The 17,070-nt window shown below is 43.5% G+C and overlaps 1 protein-coding gene across 1 annotated transcript in view; it reads right to left on the reverse strand.

The window, feature by feature from the left end:
* KCNMA1 (potassium calcium-activated channel subfamily M alpha 1) overlaps positions 1 to 17,070 on the reverse strand; it is a 672,109-nt gene that overhangs the window by 158,122 nt on the left and 496,917 nt on the right. Inside the window, exon 15 of the mRNA XM_070433250.1 lies at positions 15,277 to 15,432. Within this exon, the coding sequence (XP_070289351.1) occupies positions 15,277 to 15,432 (156 nt within the window). The remainder of the gene's footprint in view (positions 1 to 15,276; positions 15,433 to 17,070) is intronic.

The raw sequence follows: 17,070 nt of genomic DNA on the forward strand, positions 1-17,070 counted from the left end.
GGAAGTATTAACCCACCTGCCATTTCACCCGAACTTGCTCCTTCAGATAACCACTTGTTCCTATCGATGGCACACGCACTTTCTGAGCAGCACTTCAAAACGTAAGAAGTGGAAAATTGGGTCACTGAATGGTTTGCCTCAAAACAAGAAAAGTTCTATAGGGACGGTATCCACAAATTACCTGAAAGATGGGGAAATGTGTAGCTAGCGATGGACATTACTTTGAAAAAAGCACTTTTGATGTTTCTCTTGAAATTATCATGTTTTCTTTGATTACAAAAATCCTCATTATTGAACGGTACACCTGGTATTATAGATGGGCTAAATAACAGAATGGAGATGATAGAGAAAGGAATCAATAAACTTAAATTTAGATCAACAAAAATTGTGCAATTTGAACAATAGAGAGAAAAAAGATTTAAAAAATGAATAGAGCCTTAAGGTCCTGTGGAATCTTAGAAAAAGGCCCACCTTTTGTCTTATAGGAAATCCAGAAGGAGAGCAGAAATTGTGTGATACAGAAAAAATATTTGAAGAAATAATGAATGAAAACTTCCCAAATTCCACCAAAGATAAACCTAGAGGTCCAAGAATCTCAGTTAGCCCCAACAGCATAAACACAAAGAAATAATGCTCAACCAATCAGATGACAGGAAACCAAGGACAAAACGAAAACATTAAAAGCAACCAGAGAAGAACAACTCATTACTTATAGGTGAACGGGAATTCAAATAACTATGGATTTCTCATCAGAACTAATGAAGCCAAGAAGGAAAACAACATTTTTTTTTTAGAAAATTGATTTTGAGAGAAAGAGAGGGAGAGAGAAACATCCATGTGAGAGGGAAACATTGATTGGCTGACTCCTGCATGCCTCCCAGTGGGAATGGAACCCACAACCTTTCCATGCACAGGAAGATGCCCAACCAACTGAGACACACCAGTCAGGGGAAAACAATGCTTTTAAAGTACTAAAAGAAAAAGATTTGTTAACCCAGAATTTTCTATTCATCAAAAATGTCCTTCAGGAATGATGGTGAAATAAAGACATTCTCAAATGAAGAAAAATAGTATTTACCAGCAGGCTGCTCTAAAAGAATTGGGGGTGGGGGGATTTTGTTCAGAAAGAATGGAATGATACCAAAAGGAAAATTGAAACATCAGGAATGAAGAGAGAAAAACAGAAATGGGAAGTATCAGAATAAATATAAAATACTATACTTCTGTTGAGTTCTTTAAAATATGTTTGATGGTTGAAAGCTAAAGTTATAATATTGTCTGATGGGTTTTCAATGTATGCAGATGTAATAATGCATAACACAAGGAAAACCAACAAAAAATGTGGAAGGTAAATAGAGCTACTATGAACATCACTGCTATAACATTTTTTAACTATATATATAGTTAAAAAAAGAACAAAATTAAAAGCAGATTCATTGAAAAGATCAGCAAAATTTACATGTAGTACAAGAGACAAAAGAAAGAAAGAAGACACGACACGTATTACAAAACCAGGAATGAGAGAGAGGTTATCACTACATACCATGCAGACATTAAATGGACAATAATGGGAAATTATGAACAACGTTATGTACATAAATTGAGCAACTCAGTTAAATTAAACTAATTCCTCAAACCCCTTAAACTGCCACAACTCACCCAAGATTACATAAATAACCTGAATAGACCTATAACTATTAAAGAAATTGAATTAGTCTTTAAAAACCTTTGGGAAAAGAAATTCAGGTCCAGATGGTTTCATTAGTGAATTCTATTAAACACTTGAAGAAAAAAATATCATCAATTCTACACAATCCCTTCCAGAGAATAGAAGGGAAAACACTTTCCTACTCATTTTCTGAAGCCAACTAAAATCAGACATGGACAGTATAAGAAATATTTAGAACAAAATCCACTTGAAAACATATACACAAAAAATCTTCATAAAAACATTAGCAAATCAAATCCACCCATATATCAATATAAATATATACACATCTATACATGTGTATATACATGTATGTACATATGTGTGTGCCTGGGTATGTGTATCACACTAGGAGCAACTGGGGTTTATCCTGGAATGCATAGTGACTGGTTCAATCATCTCAAATCAGTCAGTGCAATTCACCATACTAACAGTCTAAAGAATGAAAACAACATGATTATATCAACTGATGTACAAAAAACATTTGGTAAAATTCAATACCCACTCATGGTAAAACTCTCATCAAATTAATAGAAAAGAATTTCCTCAACCTCAAAAGAAGGGCTAACCTTATATACCTATAGCTGACATGATACTTAATGGTGAAACACTGAATTTGGTCCCTCTTAAGAGTGGAGACAAATCAAAGACATACTCCTTCACTCTTTCTATGCAACATCCTGCAAGAAGTGCAAGCCAGCACAATATGGCGGCAGAATACAAGGTCAATACAGGAAAATAATGTGTATTACCACATACCACCAGTGAAAATATCATCAATTCTACACAATTCTACGCAATGTAATAACTAGAAACTGAATTTCTTAAAGATGCCATTAAAAATAGCATCCCCCAAAGTAATATTCATGTATAAATCTAACAAAAATGTACAGAATCTGTTTGCTGAAGACTACAAAACACTGATGAAAGAAGTTAAAGATTATCTAAATAAATAGACCATTTTCATAGATTGGAATCCATGTGGATGCTGATGCTCCCCCAAATTGGTCTACACGTTTAACACAATTCAAATAAAAATGTCAGTAGGAATTTTTGCAGATACCATCCGATCCTAAAATTCATTTGAAAAGCCAAAAACACTAGCCTAGCCAAAACAATTTGAAAACGAATACACTTGGAGGAATCACATTACCTAATGGCAATTTTAAGCCACAGAGGATTATTTCCAGATCTTGAAACAATGGAATTTTCTCATTACATTGTGAAGGTTCTTGGGGCTGGTAGCTCCTTTCTTCCTTCCATTTTCTCTCCTTTGGAATGGGAATGCTTATCACTGTTGTCCCATGGCCATCTTACCATGATGCATTAAAGGCATTCTGGTTTTACAATTCCACCAATGGAAGGAATTTTGCCCTAGCATGCATTATACCAGAGTGTTGCCCGTAAGTGATTTAGATGATGAAACTTAGGACTTTACATGAGGTTTTGAATTTGAATTCATGCTGTAGGATTGAAAAATTTAAGGATGTTAGGATGGGATGAATGTATTCTGCGTGAGGATCAATATGAATCTTTGAGGACCAGGAAAATGGGAGGCTAAATAATGATCCCTAAGGATAACCATGCCCTAATCCTTGGAACCTGTGACTGTCTGTTACCTTATATGACAAAAGGGAATTTGCAGATGTGATTCAACTTAAGGATCTGTGGGTGTGAGATGATTTTGTACACACATACCTTGTCTTATTGTGCTTTGCTTTACTGCCCTTCACAGCTATTGCGTTTCTTACAAGTTGAAGGCAAGATCCTCCACCAGCAAAAAAGATTATGACCCACTTAATTGTAAAACTCATTTTATTATGGTGGTCTGGAACCAAACCCCAATATCTCTGAGGTTTGCCTGTATTATCCAAGTGGCCGTAATTGAAATCTCAAGTACTCTTATAAGGAGGCAGGTGGAGATTTGACAAATTAGGAGGAAATAGGAGATGTGACATCTAAGCAAAAGGTGAGAGTGATGTGAGGAAGGAGTCATGAGCCAAGGAATGCAGGCAGCCTCCGGAAGTGAGAATGTGCAGGGAAACAGCTTTCCGAGGAGCCAGCCTTGCCAACACCTTGACTTCTGTCCAGTGAAACTGATTTCAGAGGGGAAAAAAGTGTGTTATTACCAGCAGCTAGATTTGTGGAAATGTATTAGAGCAGCCCTGGGACATTAATACATAAGCTTTCATTTCTCCTGGGTAGATACCGGTGAGGGCAATTGTCGGGTCACATAGATACTTGACATTTAACATGTTGAGAAAACTTCCTATGTTTCAAAATTAAGAACTTTGATTCAGGAAAGACAGTATCAAGAAAATAAAAACACACGCTACCGACTGGGAGAAAATATTTACAAATCCCATCTCCAACCAGATAGCCAGAATATATGAGACACTTTTAAACTCGAAGTTAAAAACCAGACAGCATCATTTAAAAAGTGGTCCCAACACCGATCACAGTAAATGCCGGTGAGCATGTGGAACAACAGCAGCTCACTTGTTGCTGGTGGGACTGCAAATTAGTACAGTCATTTAGGAAGACAGTTGGGTGGTTTCTTTCAAAACTAAACATAGTTTTACCATATGATCCAGCAATCAAACTCCTTGGTGTTTACCCAAAAGATTTGAAAACTTATGTCCACACAAAAACCTGCACACGGAGGTTTATAGCAGTTTTATTCATTATAGCCCAAATGTGGAAGCAACTAAGATGTCCTTCAATAGGGGAACTGATGAAAAAACTGTGGCTCATCCAGACAACGGAATATTATTAAGTGCTAAAAAATGAACTATCGAGCCATAAAAAGACATGGAAGGACCTGAAAACCATATTACTATGTTAAAGAAACCCATCTAATAAGACTACATATGATTGATTATATATATAAATCATACATATGTGTAATTCCAAATATATAACATTCTGGAAAAGACAAAACTTATGGAGAGAGTAAAAAGATCAGTATTTGCCAGGGATTAGGGGAAAGAGGGTTCATCAATTGCTCAGTTGTTAAATAATGTTGATGTTGATAATGGGGAAGCTATGCTGGTGTGAGTGCAGGGGGTTATGGGAAATCTCTGTACCTCCACTTAATTTTCTTGTGAACCTAAAACTGCTTAAAACAACAAAGCCTATGACAAAAATAGGCCATACACTTCACAAAAGGATACACAGATGACAAATAAGCCTAAGATGAGATGCTCAACATCTTTAGCTATTAGGGGAATACATATTAAAACCACAATGAGATACCACTACACACACACAATTGAATGACTAAAATTAAAGATACTGACAATACCAAGTGTTGGCAAGAATGCAGAGCAACAAGAACTCTCATACATTGTTGGTGTGAATCATAAGTGGCACAGACATTTCTGAAAAAAATGTTTCGGTTTCTTTTAAAATTAAACGCGTATCCTACAATCCAAAGATTCTACTTCTAAGTATTTGCCTTGGAGAAATTAAAACTTATGTCCATATAAATTTCTATACAAATGTTTTATCAGCTCTATTCATATTCACCCCAAACTGAAAGCAACCTCGAAGCCATTAAATGAATGAATGGTAAACAAACCAAGGCAAGTCCATAGAATGCCATCATTTTCAGCAGTAGAAAGGAGTGAAATATTGATACACACAATAATCTGGATGGATCTCAAGGGAATTATACTAACTGAAAAAGCCAGTCTCAAAGGATATATATTGTATGATTCCATTTGCAAGACATTTGCAAAAAGACAAAAGTATATTGAGAGAGAACAAATAGTGATTGTCAGGGGATGGGGGTCAGGGGTGCAGCAAGGCTATGACAACAAAGTGGGGTCACTGAGACTGATCTATGTTCTGAGTCTGGTAGTGGCCAGACTCATGTGTTAAAATGCAGAAAAGTTTGTACCCACACATAAACTTTAATATAAGGTAAAATTAAAGAAGGAGATACAGTATCTGGACAACTAAAATTACTTTTGAATCTTTTGCTCTACAGATGAGGAAGGTCAGAAACAACACCTACTTTAAGCATTTTCCTATAAAGGAAAATGGCCAGAAGAAATTCTAGGTGAATGGAACTGGATTTCTCTACTAATCTCTAGAGGACATCAATTCAGTGCCCCACTCCCTGTGCCCAAATTGTTTGAGTTACTATAATACTTTATGATGATCGGAAGATGCCTGCAGAGATTAAGGTTAGCTCTACCTTCCTTCTGAGAAGTGTTCCTTTCTTCCTGTTATCATCACTGTTCAATCCTCTAGATCTCATGCCTTCTTTACTGAGACCTCCCTCCCTATGTTGGAAACCCACCATCCTGCATTCTGACCCACTCGTTCCTTCCTTCAGATGGTCAGGACTAAGTTCTTTTAGCTTTCTTACATTCATCTTCAACAAATAGGTCATCACCCCCTCGCTGCTCAGTGGCAGCACTGACTGGAGCAGCAAATTCTCCCACGTGGCAAGGCACTGTGGTCTAGGGAAGACAGGAGCCTGGTCCTTTTCAGGTTAAGGCGCCACGAAGGGAAGGATCCACTTTCTACCTTGGCAATGCTTCTTAATTTCTATGCCATGTAGTTGGATATGGTTGGGTAAACTGAGGATACCACACTGTCAGGTATTGAAAAGTGATTTCTATTCTTAGAAGCCTTGAATACAAAACCAAGCAGTGTTTCTATCTGAAGCATTCCTAGAGGAAGCAATGTGTAATAGCAGGTGAAGCTCTGAGCTAAGAGCATAGTGGATTCTGGCCCTCGCACTACCATTCCCCGTACAGCTGTGCAACGAGAAGCCAGTTGTCCTATCCTCCCCTTTCCTCTTCTCCCATTTCTTTTGCTCTACAGATGAGGAAGGTCAGAAACAACAGCTACTTCGCATTGGCACATCTTATAAACTATAACGTGATATACACACTTAGGTACTAGTATCATTTCCAAGTTCTTGATAAAATACCCACTGTATCAAATCAGTGGTAGTTCCTTACTTTGCATCCCCTAGGGATATAGAATAATCATCTCAAAGGAATTCAAAGGTTCCTCATCCTTGTCGTGGGCATAGGTTACACTTGGTATCCTTTAGAGCAGTGGTGGACAAACTCATTAGTCAACAGAGCCAAATATCAACAGTACTTCTTCAAAGTAGACTAGCCCAGGCCGAAAACCAACTTCTGCGCAGGGGCCACGAAGTTTCAATTGCACTGTACGTGCGCGCCCACACGTGGTGTTTTGTGGAAGAGCCACACTCAAGGGGCCAAAAAGCCGCATGTGGCTCTCGAGCTGCAGTTTGCCGACCACAGCTTTAGAGCATGATGACCCATAGATATTATAATAAGGGAACCTGAGATTTTATTCCTAATGGTTTAATAGCATTTTGAGATTTGGCTTGAAAAGTCACAGACGGTGGGTGGCACCCATAATACCTAAGTTAGAAACAGGAAGTGGTCCAGCCAGGAGGACTCAGCCTGTGGACACGCAGGTGTGCTCAGAAATGCAGGCAATTAGTTAAAGGCCGATAATCCCTGAAAGAGCCCATTTTGGTGTTTGACCAGAGGCTTGGCCAAGAGGGCGTTGTGCCACATGAATGACAATATCCTGGCAGCTGACAGGGGCCGGGGTGAGTGGCAGCCTCTGGATTTCATGGTGCGTGCTGGTCACTGTGGCGTCTGCTCCGTCCTCATGGGCACCGGCTGTGGTAACTTATGTAATCTTTCTGGCTACCCTCCCCTGTGTTCAGTCCATGCCAAGTGCCAAATAAAAGAATCCATATGTGATTACAGCTATAAAACCGAAAGGAAAATATTAGACAAATATATAACATTTTGGGGTTTCTAAGTTTGTTTTACCTTTAATGCTAGGCAGACAGTTTACACAAATCATTTTGCTGCAAAGTAAAGAATAATGAGTTAAATGTGTTCCCTGTCACCATCAATCATGTACATTTGCCTTTGATTGACCAAACACATAAGACACATGAAATGACTTTCTAATCATGTTAGGGGGAGAGAGGGAGGGAGGTAGGGAGTGAGAGAGGGAGGAGGGGAGGAAAGAAGGGAGAGAGGGTGGGGGGAGAAGATGGGGAGGAGGAGTTTCACCCTTTTTTGTTTTACCCAGAAATCCCATTGACATTTTCTGGCAATCTTCTAACATGCGGTACGGGCTTCTCTTTGCTAATAATGTTTGCCTTGAGAATTTGTAAAGGTCTGAGAACTGTTTAATTCAATGTTCTAGAAATTACCAGGGCCAGAGGGGAACGGAATCCCTGTTAATAGTTCATGGATTAAGTCTCTCTTCATCTGAAACCGTGTTCAGGGAAGTGCTTTCCCTTCGGTGGGCGTTAGTCATTAGGGCAGCGCGGGCGGCACAGGGGAGGCAAGAGAGCCACTGAGAGGAGATTCAAGGGGAAGAAAAGAAGATTCTCAATGACATCCGCCCGAATGGGACACTGAGGTTTAGCAGGTTCGTTTGAAGGCAAGGGTGTCTATTATGATTTGTGAATTCCAGCAGCACCCTGGCTGGATTTTCAGCCACTCAGAATGGTTTATAACCAACTCTAACCAGCCTCCACACGTCCTCGCCAAGGATTATAGCGCTTTGAATTCCAAGTTTCATGGAGTCAAAGTTTCATGGAGCCAAGTTTCATGTAAATCTACATGGCGTCAAAGCTCTCCCGTCTGGCACGAGAACCATGCACAGTAGCGAAAGAAGACGTTTCAGCACCCAAATCACCCCGAAGTGTAAGTTGCTGGTCCGGGCCCCACCCAGCTGTCTGTATCAAAGACAGGCCAGGCTAGGCTGAGGCCAATGTATGCCTTTATTCAACAGCACTGAGGCCCTGCCATGAGTCGGGGGCTGTGCTAGATGCTGTGGCTTCCCAGTGCTCACACAGTTCCAAGGAAAAGAGGCAGTGACAGAAAGTGCCATTGAGTGCAAAGCCTGCAGGAGTGCAGCTAAGGATGTGATGCATGCGGTGTGGAGGGGAGAGTGATGCAACTTTTAGAAATGCAGTTTTGATATTTTCCACACGGAAACCTCATTCGCCCCATGAAACAAAGAACATCTAGGTCCTTCCTAGAGAATGTGAATTAGTGCATTTCCTCCCTGTAGGGGCCTCAGAAGCCCCAGAGCAATGCAGGAGCGTATTCACTTTCTTCTTGACTTCCCTGCACTTGCCAGGAAAACTGTGGAATCATAAGGCAGCCCCTTAGTAGAGGTGCGCCATCTTCATAAACTGGAGAAGTCGGCTGTGGAGACGCCAATTCTCCCCACACAGCCCCGAGCAGACCCTGGCACACTGGCGCCTGACACGAAAAGGGGCTCCTGGGGTCCCGATGATGTGCCTTTTCTGACTCTGGGTCCTGGTTCTCTAGGTGTTGGCTTTGTGGATATTTAACCAGCTGTCCACTTATTAGATGCACACTTTATGTTTGTATCTTATGTGTCAATTAAAAGTTTGCTTTCAATCCCTTTTCTAAAATGTATTTCTAATGTTTTAGAGAGAGGTCTCACCGAGAACTTAACACTGAGCAGACCTGAGGCTTTGACAGCGGGAAGCCATGCAGCTCCCAGGGGAAGCGCATCCCAGCCAGAGGGAGAAGCCAGCGCAAAGCCCTGGGCCAGCCGAAGGGAGTGTGACCCACTGAGGAGTAGGAGAGGCCGGTGAGGCCACCGAAACCTCGAGGCCTTTGCAGGGACTTTGTTCTGGTAAGTGGGATGCCTGGAGGGGTTTATGCGGGGATGACAAGGTTTGATTCATGCTTCAGAAGGCTGTTCTGCCTGCTTTATTGGAGACAGACTGGAGGGCAGGAAGGGGTAAGGTCCGAGCATGGAGACCAGTTACAAGGCTGATGCACTAGGAGATAATGGATGGTGGTTTGGAGCTGATAGTGAGTACACAGGTGATGAGAAGTGCTCATATTCTGGGCATATTTTGAAAGTCGAACTAAGAGGATTTCCTGCTGAAGGGAATGTGGTACAGGAGAAAAAGAAAGGAGTCAAGGGTGGCTGCGAAGTTTTTAGCCTGAGCAATGGGATGATGGCATAGCCAACAATGCAATGGGAGAAAACAGGTTTATAGTCAACAGGAATTCTATTCTGGATGAAGTAAGTCTGAGAGATGAGACATTCAAATAGAGATGTTGAGTAGCAGGTGAATAGATGATACTGGGTTCGAGAGAGGTCTGGATGGAGATGGAAGCGTGGGTTTCATCTATATATCTGGAAGCTAAGAGGATAAATAAGATTATGAAGGAAGTGAGTATAATTGTATTGGGAGCCACTTTCCACTGATGAGGATATTTGTAGAAGTCCATTGTAGGGACACCATCTGTGATTAGGGTGACATTGTCCGTGTGTGGAATAAACAACAACTGTGTCTCACTAGCTAACTCCCATCAGGTGTGTTTACTTTGCCAGACAAACCCTCTATCCTGGCATTGGTGTTCCCTCCTGGAAGTTGAAAGCCACCTTGGTCCCCGCCTTAACCAGTCGGAGCCCTGATCCCATTTCAGAGAGCCCTTCATCGGCCTCCCCGCCTCCACACAGAGTGGAGCCCTGCTTCCAGCAGACCTCCCTCACCTGGATAAATGCCTCTGGTCTGCAGAGCTTACACCCACCAGCCAATAGAAATTGCTTGTTGTCTCCCAGAAGCACCCAACTAAGCCAATTAGCTTTACCCCCAAGTACAGCAGTGCCTGATGTCAGTCTTGGGAGCCTATTCATTTCCCCACCCTGACTCATCCCACTCTGGGCTAACCTCTCATCTGCCTTCATACTGTGACCTCTGCCCTTGCAGAGATGCCAGAGAGAAAGGCCAACAAGACCCACAGGATGGGGCTGTGCAAACATGTGCTCACACAACCCAATCTGAACAGAAGCTTCTGGAAGCTTCTCAGCACTTCTTAGCCAGTCTGACAGTCTGATTAGCACACTACCTAGAGTGTGGTAGGTGCCCGGAGAATCTCTACTGAATCCAGTTTCCATAAAATAAATTACAGAAAGCTAAGATTTGTGCCAAGATGAAGGCACTAGCTAAGGTTCCTTCTTATCGCCGATTCTATTTCCTCTTGGTCCTGGAACCAATTTGCCTGGGTTCGAACAACTGAGTTCCTCGTTCCAACTTTATGCCCTCATGCAGGCCACTCAACTTGTCTTAACCCACAGTGTCTGCCACTTTAAAGTGGAATTAATAACAGTGCCAAGTTTGGGTAGGGTCACTGTAATAATTAAGTGAGATAATGCATATAAATCACAGCGGAGGGCTGGCACATAGTTAGGACCTAGTATACTTCAGCTATTATTAAAGATTCTTGATTTATATATCCAGCTCCTAAACCATGTTTTTATATACGCATATATTCAAACACATACACACACATAAACATAACCCAAAATAAAAGTATTAAAAATTATTCCCTTGGCTACAATTATTGCTAGGATTATGTATTGCTGAAAGCTTATCTCAACATAATAATAACAATAATGAACAAATGGTTTTTATGTCCAGCAAAGCCACCTCAGCCAAGATACAAGCTGAATAACAAAGGATTTCCCTAGTGCTTGCTCATTCATAAATAAAAAATATGACGAAGGAGGCTGCATTGTGATAAAAATTAAGTAAATTTCACCCACAATTCCAAATCTTATAAAATAGGGAAAAATTTAAAAGGCATATTACATAATTTCTCCATTTTCATAACTGATTTATCCAACCAAGAAATAACTACAGAATGCCTACCATGTTCCAAGCTGTGTGAAAGTGTATGTGTGTGTGTGTGTGTGTGTGTGTGTGTGTATAAAATGGTAGAGTAGCCGAGTTAAAATAGTTGGCAATCCTGGAAACAATTTAAATGTGCTCAATTTCAAGACTTAGTGTATACCTAAAAGAAATTTTAAGAATTAATCACCCTCTGAACACACACAACACCCCCACACACAATTTATCATGTCCAAGGACAGCTAATCCTAGTCAGAATAATAGCACAATTCACAAAAATAATAGGTCAAGCCCCGACTTGTAACCAGATATGTTGGAGATAAAGTTAACTATTACATGGTAAGACTCTAAAACCAAAAAAATATATAAATAAATAATAAATCAATCAATGAATCTTCAGTTACATTCCAGTGAAGAAACCAAAAAGAGGAGAAGAGTGGCCACTTATTCAAGGAAGAGGCGGGGGAAGATAGGCTACCTCGGCTCATTGCCCTGGTCTTTACAGAAGACACTAGGGAGTCTCCCTTGAACCTGAAGGCAGGTGGCGGGAGATCAGATGGCGGTAAATGAGCAGGACATTCCAGGCCTGGTGGGTAATGTAGACGTTGATAAGTCACAGGAACCAGAACATTTGCCTTCACTCCTTAAAAGAACTCTAGGTTAGAAACTGGGTGTCGTGGACAAAATGCTTAACCTGTCACTAGCAACAAGCCACGGTGCTGGAGGTCCCCCTGAGTGGCCAACCGGAGCTTCCTTCATAAAGGTATTGGCTATAAAGTTAGCATAGATTTGTTAAACAAATCTCAGCACATCACAAACTGCAGAAAGCATGCCTCAAGTGAAACAAATTAAGTGCAAACTTAAAAAAAAATCATTACCCCAAAGATGTGGGCTAAAAACATAAACAGATTTCCAAAATTTTAGATCTACTCAGAGATAACATATCCAATATGGGAGCTAGGCCTTCAGCGCCAATGACTTGGGGCCCTGGGTGAGGCTCTTTGAAAGGGATGTTGCTGAAGGATATGGATAAGGGAGTGCTCCCCCATATTTCCTGGTGCCTCTGGGCTGGGTCTCTTTTGTGACTGCTCCACCAGTAGCCCTATCTCTTTCATTGAGCTTTCACACATTCACTTTCAGTTCTGGCTTTAACGGCCTGGAGGTTAGTCATGTGCCTGTGATATAGCATCCCTGTTTCAGTCTCTTTTCCTCTTCCTTTTTTCTTTCAGGAGGGACTGAACACAGTACCTGCTGCTGAACCAAGAAAAAGACACTGCACCTGCCCCAGGCAAGGGGGAGGTGAGCTCACACCCCATCTGTGGCTTCCAGAACCCCTAAGTATGCTCAGGGGATCAAGTGTTGCCAAGCCCTATCCGGTCCCCTTCCTCCCAATAGGACTGCTTGTCCCCGGGAAGTGCTGATGGATTCTCTGCGTGGGACATGGGGGACCCTGGGGAAGGAAGCAATTTCTGTAAACAATAATCCATTTATAGATTTCCTTTTTCATCTGCCCCCAAATAAAAACAAGGGAAGGCTTTGCACCCCTGGAATGGGAGAGAATACGTACAACTTTCTAAGGAGAACATCACTGTGGTGTTTGTGATGAACTAAAGGAGACAGAAGAGGACCTGAGGGTAAGTGCACAGAGATGATGCTGCAGAAGAGAGGGGGGGAGGTATGTGCTTAAGGCCGTCTATTGTTAATAAGAGAAATAGGTGACTGGAGGCCTCACTATTTCTAGGTCATGCGAATTCCAACACAAAGACCACCTGAATGTCACAGGGCCAAATGCAGAGAGCTACCCCAAAACCCAGAGGTCTGGCCGTGGACAGAAGCAACACAGAAACATAACCCCGGGAGGGAAATGTGTTTTCAGTTACACCAGGGCTGGGCCGGCCCTCTCCCACAGGCTCTTCCTAAATAGGAACTTGGCAGTAGGCTGAGTTGGGCTGGAGGGTCGTCCTCGGCGCAGAGGTAAGGCCCTTGGGGTCTCGCGGGAAGCTGGACAGAAGTTCCTTCTCCCCGCTGGTAACAGCCCCGCAGAATCAGTGTCACATCCACTTTACTCATGTTCCTGACAGGTGGCTCTAGTTTCACGCAGGCACCGCAAAATCAAAACATACGCATGTCAATGGCCCGGGGCCCTGCCAAGGCCGGGTTACATCAGCACCAGGGAGCGGAGGCCAAGCCTTCGGGCCTCAAGCCTGGGCCTGTGGGAAACTCCCTACAGAAGAAACCACCAGAGCTGGATGGACAAGCCAGAGGAGCTCTGCTGGTGACAATCCTGGGCCTGGGCTCCTGGTGCTGAATGGAAGAGCCTGGGAGACACCAGCTTACATCTGGCGGGGGGTTGCCACACAGACTACCCTGCCGCCGCCATTCTGCCGCATTCTGCTTCCTCCAGGCAGTGGACTAGCAGCCTGGACTGAAGGAGCCACTTAAAGGAATGTGATGTCCTTGCTTGTGAGCTGGGTCTGAGCCAGAACATCAGTGAAGTGCAGGTCTTTGGGCACGTAGAAGCTAGAAGAATTTCTTTAATCAAGGCACCCATGGCTACAGTGATTGAAGGGACTCCAAGGCAATTTGTTCTTATCCATAGAGGAATGTTAACTATAAAGTGGCTCAATAAAGTCAATGAGGTAGGAACAGCAGGTACGGGCCTAGGAAAATATCCTGTTCTAAGTCAAACAACCCGTGGAGGCCGGAGATGAGAACTGATACGGGGTTTTAGTCCATCACCTGCATCCCCATCCTCCCCGCCCATCCCTCTCGCTGCATCCAGGTCTCCCTCCTCAACTCCACCCAGACCTGATCTCTGGTAGTGGGTGGGGCAACAACGGCAGCGAAGGCTAGAGGGCTCACACCTCTGATTTCAGAGCTTGTGGCCCCCTTTGTGGGACCTCCTGGTGACTCACTAACTTCCTGCCTCAACCACTACCAACTCAGGAAGGTGAATGTGAAGACATGAGTAACAAGCAGGGCAATGTAAGCCCAGATCTTGAGCTAGCCGGCACCAATGCCAAATCAGAGAGACCCAAACTAGACAAGCTTCACTGCACCGGTCGGCCACCTTGCCTGTTGAGGCTGAGAACAATCCAAGGATAAGGACTGGCGTTCTCATTCTCCTGAGTTCCAAGGACCCTCTAAGTAGGAGCCTGGAACCTCAACTAATGTCCCGGACACATGCCTGGCCTGGCCGGAGAGTTGAGAGGCAGGTCCAGCAGGCAGGGGCCACGAGAGGGCTGCCCAGGGAGCTCTGTGGCGTGAACGGCTGACAAGGAGATGAGCATGCCCAGACCGCCTAGCTCACGGCGGAAAGGGCACCGCTGCTGAGGACTCAGTTCATCGTTTCACTCGCCATTCAAATAACCGTGGCATGTCAGCCCCGCTGGCCTCCTTGATTGTGCAGAAATAAATAAATGAATTATGTTGTTGGGGTTTGGGCTTCAGCACAAACACATGGTCTACATTTATCCGCACAGTGAGAGGTCCACCAGCCACTTGATGTAAAAGAGGAAAATGATAATTCTTTTCTTTAGGCGCTCTGGTGCCATATGGAATGTATATAAATCATATTTTTGTTTTAACAGCGGAGGCTTTGTTGATAGATAAACATGTGGTTTATCTAAAAAAAGAGAGGATTGTGCTTTGAACAATCATTTAATGGCCGTGGATGTGCCAAATAAAAATAAAAACATAATTCTGAAAGAAGTTGGCCTCTTGCCCAAATCCGTAACAAGGAATTTCTCCTCAACCAAAGTGGTTGAAGCCCATCGATCTGGTTTGAGTTTAAGCTGTGCTCTCTACTCAACCCCACGACAAATTGAATCCGGGGCTAATGTGCTCTAATAGGACAAGACGTTACCTTTATGAATGACCTCATGGAGAAGAGGTTGGCGAGCATGGTGGAGAGGCCCTGGGCCAGGCAGCTCTGGGCTATGAACCCCAGCTTCAGCTCTGCGAGGCAGATTGCATCATCACCCTCTTTCCAGTTCCAGCTCGGGATGTTTAGCAGATGGGCCTGTGGAAAGAAAACAGTTATGAGACCTTCCTTTGTGAAACGTTCAATTGTTTCAAGTCTCCTCTGGGAAACGCAGCATTGCCTCGCTGCAGGGTGATCCAGACTCGTCCTTTCTTCCCTGGGCCTGGGTCGGGTGCTTGGTGTTTTACTAAAATCTCCTCATCAGACTCCAGTCTCCCTGGAAATTGCTTCTGTACCTACCGAGCCAGAGGCCTCCCCTAGGGTTTGTCCTTTAGCCAAATCGAGTCCAGAGTCAAATCCCTCTTGTGACATAGGCCCATGCTACTAGGATGTCTGACTACGTTGCTCATACATTGGCTCTTCAAATAGACTCTGATACTATCCAATGCCTGTGTTCTTCAGGTTTCATTTTATCTGCCTTCCCAATACTCTGGATCAGTGGCTCCCAAGCTTGAGTGGGCATCAGAACCACTTGGAGGGTTTGAACCAGCACGTTGCTGGCCCCTTCCCCACTGTTCCTGATTCCCTGTGTGTAGGGTGAGGCTGGAGAATCTGCATTGCTAAAAGGGCCAGGCGACGCGAGCTGCTGAGCTGGGGACCACACTTTGAGAAGCACTGCCCTAAATCACCAGGCAAATCACAGCGTGCACATGTCAGCGTGCACAGCGTCCATCTGTTGCAGGTGGACGGATCCTCTTCAACAGTTAGGTCAGCACTGAGATCAGGGCCCAGAGCACGCTCAGCCAGTTCTGTTTAAGCGGCATGAAGCACAGTCATAGGTGACACACTGGATGGAAGAATCAGGATTCAAAAGTTCTCCAGAGTTGGAAAAATGGGGGGGGGGGGAGGGCGGGAGACAACCAGAAAAGATTTTAAAGGCCTTCATGTCAAGTACAGCATTTAGGTTGAGAAAAATCAATTCTATAAGTTCAAAATGAGAAGACCTAACTTGGCAGCAGACATGAGGGAACAGAAAAGAAAAAACTTAAGTGTGTGGGCAACTAAACCCCAAAGAGAGGACAATTGTGTGAGAACTTGCAGAGAATGCCAATGCTTGCTTGTTAGAAATGGTCTCCAGGTCGAGGGAAACGAAGGTTCCATTCTGATGTGAAAGGGTCAGGCTGGTTCCAGAAAACCTGATCCGGCCTAACCATCCGATTAAGGAGGGAAGCTGACCACTTGCATCACTTGCAAAGAAAACATGACAAGCACGAGGAGAGGTGTCGGTTCTGGACAACCCCTTCTGAAGCACAACGGAGAGAGGTAACAGCGTGGGGCCTGAAGAAGGTCTCGCCATCACGGAGGTGCTGCTGTGATGAACACATTAGGCTTGTCTTGCTTTGTTCCAGGAGCCAGAATTGGGACTGAAAGCAATAATTTTGGCTTGTTTTATAAAGGAACTTTCTGAGGATGCAATTTGTCTAAGAGATGGAGAAGGCTGCCTCCACTGCAGGGTTTCTGTCCCTAAAACTCAGTAAGTGTCCAAGTCTCAGGAGAAAGACCCCTTGCTTTGCAAGGAGAGAAACCCTAGGTCTTCCAATGCCTGACTCCATGGCCCTGAAATGACGATTTCTCTCCAAACAGGAGGAGCACCAACAAGGCTTCCATTCACTCTCGAGGCAACATAGGCAGTTGTATTAGAAGGAGATGGAAGACTCCATCGTGGAAACAAAGGGT

The sequence above is a fragment of the Myotis yumanensis genome, unplaced genomic scaffold (genome assembly GCF_028538775.1).
Source record: "Myotis yumanensis isolate MYYU_CA2020_CCGP unplaced genomic scaffold, mMyoYum1.0.hap1 SCAF_13, whole genome shotgun sequence".
NCBI classification, from domain to species: domain Eukaryota; kingdom Metazoa; phylum Chordata; class Mammalia; order Chiroptera; family Vespertilionidae; genus Myotis; species Myotis yumanensis.